At 38.2% G+C, this 5,976-nt stretch overlaps 1 protein-coding gene across 1 annotated transcript; it reads right to left on the reverse strand.

The window, feature by feature from the left end:
* Window positions 1–732: 732 nt before the first annotated feature.
* On the reverse strand, window positions 733–3,753 carry LOC126833677 (forkhead box protein D1-like). The gene is made up of 2 exons (XM_050565140.1): window positions 2,120–3,753; window positions 733–1,285 (listed from the first exon to the last, which is right to left on the reverse strand). The coding sequence occupies exon 1, from the start codon at window positions 3,543–3,545 to the stop codon at window positions 2,232–2,234; it is 1,314 nt and encodes a 437-aa protein (XP_050421097.1). The 5' UTR covers window positions 3,546–3,753; the 3' UTR covers window positions 733–1,285; window positions 2,120–2,231.
* Between the last annotated feature and the right edge of the window lie 2,223 nt (window positions 3,754–5,976).

Below are 5,976 nucleotides of genomic sequence, written 5' to 3' on the forward strand. Positions count from 1 at the left end.
TTGAACGGTATGATATAAAGTCAATAATGTGAGTTTTTTTTCTACTTATATTATTATTGTAAAATATTGCGGTAGTTTAAATGTGCAGCGGTGTCAACACTTATTATGTTTTATACGATTAAATATTATTGTACACAGTGGGTTAACAGACAATCATTATTGTGTAACCTATTAAAAGTAATCTACGTAATAAAAATAACTGTCATTGTTGTTTTCAATAAAGACAATTGGCTTTGGCTATTATAGAGTCATAGGCAAAAATACAGAATATTACAACTACTAATAAAGAGACAAACTAATAATTATAATAGTGTTAAGCCCAAGTCGATTACCAGTGCTGCGTTTAAAAAAAAACGCGGTTTCGTCGTCAAACGTAAGACTGTAAACAAAACACGTCATAATGTTATTTGAAAAGGGATTAAAAATATTTATGTAAGCCGACGTTGAACTGTAGTTGTTCTAACAGCTACAGAATATATGTGTACAAGCACTGCGACAGTGTGTTTGTTGTATACCTAACCTGTATTGCTAAGTACCCAAGTCGTATTGTCCCGAAAATTATGCAACGCCAAGATGACACCATTGTGTTCAATTTATAATACATATACCAATTAAACATATATATATATATGTATACCAAAAAGATGAAGCAATTGTTACTAATTTTAACAAAATGGTCATTTATTGATTAAAACGTTTTTTTTCTTATTATTCTAAAATAACACAGCACTTAAATAGATAAATAAATATCATGATAATATAACTATAAACTGACTTGTTGTTTTAAATATATATATATTATGTATGGATATACCTATAGAGGTATATTATATACATTTACAGAATATTAGATATTATGTACACGCAGCATAGAACAGCTATATGGTTTTATGCCGGAAATTCTATAATATAAATTACATGTTTAAATATTATATTAATTTCAAATTAAGTTTACACTACGCGTAATTTATAGTGTATACTGTATACCTAATCATCAAATTAAATATAATAATAATAATAAATATATTAACAGCTAAATCTAAAACGCTATAATTGCATGTATCGATAAAAACAATAAAATATAATAATAATAATAAATAGTGTAGTTGGTAACAATATTTTAAGTTATTTACAATAATAATAATAGTTTTAAGTATATTATTTAAATGAAAAAAAAACTTTATCAGAACGACAGTCGTTGTGTGTGTGTTAATATCCGATAAAAACAAAATTTGGACTAGATTCGACATATGTCCATGGTCGATGTCATAAATGTATTTCGCTTCTGAAAATTAAATTAAGAAATATTATTAATTATAATGTTAAGACAACACGAATTATATTCGTTATTATTAGGTGTTCAATAAAAGTTTTAATTAACTGTTTTATTATTTTATATAGTTCATGTTAATATTTAGATGAAATGTCAAACTAATAAGGTATATTATCTGATAATATTAATAACTTTGGAAGTATAATAGTAAGTATAGCTGGAAGTCTTGTATTGTATAAATATAATATAATATAATAATATAATAAGTATTGAATACATTTTCTATAATTGAATAATTTATTAAAAGTAGAGCTTTCGATCAGTAACACGGATTCGTGTTTTTGTGTAACGAATAGGTACACGTTTCACAAAACAACGGTTTAAGCTTTCACGATTAGGCATTTATGAAAAAATAAATAAACGGATGCCAAAGGAAATTATGAACTACACTAATCGGATACACGTAACTTCGTGTACTCCTAAAATAAGAGACTCTACTTAAAAGCAGAGGTGAGCATTGATACAACTTACAAGACAAAATATCTTGATACGAACTTCCTACAATGCACCTATAAAATTACATTTTTAATACACCTTGATCTTTTTATCATTTATGCATATTTTACAATGGTAATATCTGTTAATTATTTTGACATTCGATTGATTTAATATAGTTGAGACCAATTAAAACATTGATATTTGTCTCTGATTAAAAGTTACAATGATTTGCATAATCCTTATATTTAGTTGGGTATACATAGTGCAAAAATGTCGATGCTAATGATTTTGTTTGATCTTTTATAAAAGTTTATTATAAGAAACTATTTAAAAATAAATAATAACTACCTTTATCGACTTCGGCGATCATTACAATTGGACACCAGTCCAGTGGCACGTATATTAGTTATTGGATAAGTGGCGGCAGGAATGTCGGGTACCGTCGGCGATGGCCGTATCATCATCTAGCCCAAGTGGTTTGTTGAAGGGGCGTAAACGCGGAATCAAAACCGGATCTCGTAACGGCCGGAGGTGCCGGTAACGGTGACGGAGTGCCGGAAATCGTAATTCCGGTAGCCGTCGGGTCGTTTTCCGCGGCCACTTGCCCGGGGATGGCGACCGGACTGCTGGGTTCCGATCTTTTACCCATTATTGAATCGATGCTAAACCCGGTCGACGGCTGTTTTCCGACCAGCCGCCCGACCACGTTAGTCATCGGGTAAGACGACGGCGGTGCAGAGGTGACCGTCGGCTTGAACGGCGGCGGAGGAAGACCGACGGCCGCGGCCGCGGCTGCCACTTGTCCGTTATGCAGCAAGTTGAGGCCGAAAGTGATCCGCGCCAATTCGGAGGGCGGTAGCGGTAACGGCACGGCGGGCGGCAACGGCGGTGGCGGCGGCCCGAGATGGTGATAAGGGTAATGGTGGTGATGGTGCAGCACGGAATACGGGTCGGCCGCAAAGTGGTGGTGTTGCGGCCCGTTGGGGGCGCCGCCGTGATGGTGATGGTGGTGGTCTCGCATGCCGAAGAAGTCAGACGGCGTCTGCATCCGTTTGTAGCGTTTTCGGCGTCGTAAGAAACTGCCGTTGTCGAACATGTCCTCGGCCATGGGATCCAGCGTCCAGTAGTTGCCTTTGCCCGGGTTGCCGGGTTCTCGTGGTATTTTTATGAAGCAGTCGTTCAACGACAGGTTATGCCTGATGGAGTTCTGCCAGGCCGGAAACTTGTCCCTGTAGTATGGGAACCGGGACATTATGAACTCGCAGATACCGCTCAACGTGAGCTTCTTGTGCGGCGATTGCAAGATAGCCATAGTGATGAGCGCTATGTAACTGTAGGGCGGTTTCACCGGCGACCCGTTGGCGCCCGTCCCTTGTTCCTCTTTGCCGTCACAGTCGTCGTCTTCGTCGCCCGCTTTGCAATTATTGTTGGTGGCTGCCCTGCCGTTGAACATTTCGTCGTCGTCGTCCTCGTCGTCGTCGGCCGAGTCTACGTTCACGTCCGTCGTCTCGGCCGAACCCAGACTGCACGGCGGCGACGAAGAGGACGTCGGCGGCTGGTGTTGAGCCAAAGCGGCTGCGGCGGCGGCGGCCGCGGCGCCCATCAGCGTACTTCCACCCCTCAGGTCCAGCGGACTGCTGACCGCTTGGACAGCGTCCTGTAGGGCCGACTGGTACCGGCGGCTGAAGTCGTACACAGGCAGGAACACGTTGTGTCGATGATGCATGTCGTCCTGCTGCATCATAACGGTCGCGGCGCCGGTCACCACGCACATTTGACAACCGTTTCACACATAAAACGTTATCGGACAAGGGCTATGGCGTTAGTACTAATAATAAGTCTGGTGAACGTGTCCTATAACACCTGAACGCATTCAATACCGTTTATGCACAGAAATAATAACCCCGGAAAAAAAAATCACAGTACTATTTTGCGGTCACTATAGCGCACGACAAAAATAATTTTACCGGACGTTCCGTCGTGACGTGCGACTATGATACTGAACGCGACCGAAACGCAGACGGTGGCGGTACGGTACGGTCGACGTTGGGCGTGGCCGAAGATGGGTGGCTACCAACTTTATACGATGGGCGTGTGCGGTAAAACGCAAACGGTGGCGGTGGCGGCGGCGCCGACGGAGGACTGAACCTTTTGTGTGCGCCACTCATCCCTCGTGTCCGAGCCGCCGAGTTGTTTAATATATTATATACATACATATTATTATACCTATATAATATTATACACACTGCGATTGTGCTAACTAACCGGTGCAACCTCAATGTGGATTGTTGTTTGGGCTCACCGTTGCCGCGCCCTCATCCTCGTTCTCCCTTCTATCTCCGTTTCTCTAACTCTCTCTCTCCCACCCCCCTCTCCTTACTACAATGTTCATTCTGTCGTTATTTACTGCATCCGCCATAGATTATAATACAAACGCAAATAATTATACAACGCATCGTCTCACTCTTTCCTTCTCGGTTTTCGTGCGCTTCCCCTTTCTTGGTCTACCCCGCCGAGTAGGTACCTAAGCGTATTATAGGAATGGAACCCCCGGATCGAGCTTTGAAGTTGAAGTGTTTTGGCGTACTTGTACCCACCATGTCGACCATCAAAGGAAACCCTTGGCGACGTTAAAGCTTTTCTTCAAATCGTAACTAACAACTATTGTAGCCCGTAGGTACACAACGAAGTTATTATTTAGAACAGGAAATCTCATATATATATATATATATATATATATATATCACTCACTATGTTCACCCTCGAATTATTAACTATACCTACATACACCACGTTCTTACCAAAATTTTGTTATCTTCGTCATTATACATCGGACAGCGTTGAAAGTTATATCGGTATAAACTATATTGATTAAATTATTTAAATATGTTTAGTAGTTACGCAGTGAACATGTATCTACCTGCAACAAGCGTCTTTACCGTCTGGACAGCAAGCAGCGATAACGACGTCTTGCCAGAAGCACAACTCTCCCTAGTGGCACCACTACCAAGGCCTCTGTTAGCCCCCTGGCTTAGCCCCTTTTTTGAAAATACAGTTATTTAATTCAACATTTAAATAATTAAAGACGCACGTATGATATTAGAACGTACAGCATTTAAAGCGTTAATATTAAGGTTAACAAAGTAGTTCTATTCTCAAAAATTACACGAATAAAAAAATATATATATTTAAGAGGTAGACATTTTTTTAATTAAAATATTATACCTACCTTATCTAGTCAGCAGAAAAACTAAATGCTATGAGATAGTTTTATAACATTTAAAAATATTGTATAAACACAGACACGTTTTGTTAAAATTGGAATGATATAGTTTTATCTACTAACATTAGTAATTTATTTGGTATGAAAGAGAGTTATAATTAAATATTGTATTGCTCACAGCACAATACATTTTTGAATATAGGTAGGTACACGATAATTATGTGATTGTGAACTATCATTTGATCTTTTATCAGCATATACTGAAAGGGGTACCCTGTACTAGAATTATTTTATTTCTAAAATAAATATCTTCTAATTATTAGTAAATAGAATTTTTAATAGTTCCGGGAAAATAGGTTAACTAAATTAAAATGAGGTTCTTGTTGTCTTTATGACTTTTGCCTTAGGTATTCGATTACGTTCTTTGTCGGATAGATAAATTATATTTCTATTCATGGTAAAATGTCCATGTACCAAAAAATAAAAATCTTACTTTTAGACCTTAAAATTGCTTTCCTGAAGAATTTGAAAAGAATTAGATGGAACTTTTTTATTCCAAGGCGTCGATAAATTAACACTTAGGTAAACGAAGCAAATAATAATGAATTAAAACTAGACATAGGTAATAATATTATACGGTGCAACCCAAACGACTTCCATCCATTGTTTGTTTTTTTCTAAACGGCTCCCGTCGAAAAAGGTTTAATGAGTAGGTAAAGTCCCAAACGGCTCCAGTATTCGGTACTATGCGTATATTTCCCATAACATAATAAGTACAGATGCGACGCAGAAAACATTCGTGTCATAACTTACTTTTAAGTTCTATTGAATGGGATTAAACCACTTTTACCAATCTTATCACTTTTACCAAAGACCATTTTCCATTGTACACTTTTTCCCAATGACCCGCTTCTTATCAAGTCTCTTTAACTTTTCAAAAAAACTTCAACTAAATTTTAAACCTGTAACCTCCTCCTAAACT

The sequence above is a fragment of the Adelges cooleyi genome, unplaced genomic scaffold (assembly GCF_023614345.1).
Source record: "Adelges cooleyi isolate 19-005CV unplaced genomic scaffold, UGA_ACOO_1.1 ACOO_flye_CR_arks_rails_tigmint_CR_PRNA_1, whole genome shotgun sequence".
NCBI lineage: Eukaryota > Metazoa > Arthropoda > Insecta > Hemiptera > Adelgidae > Adelges > Adelges cooleyi.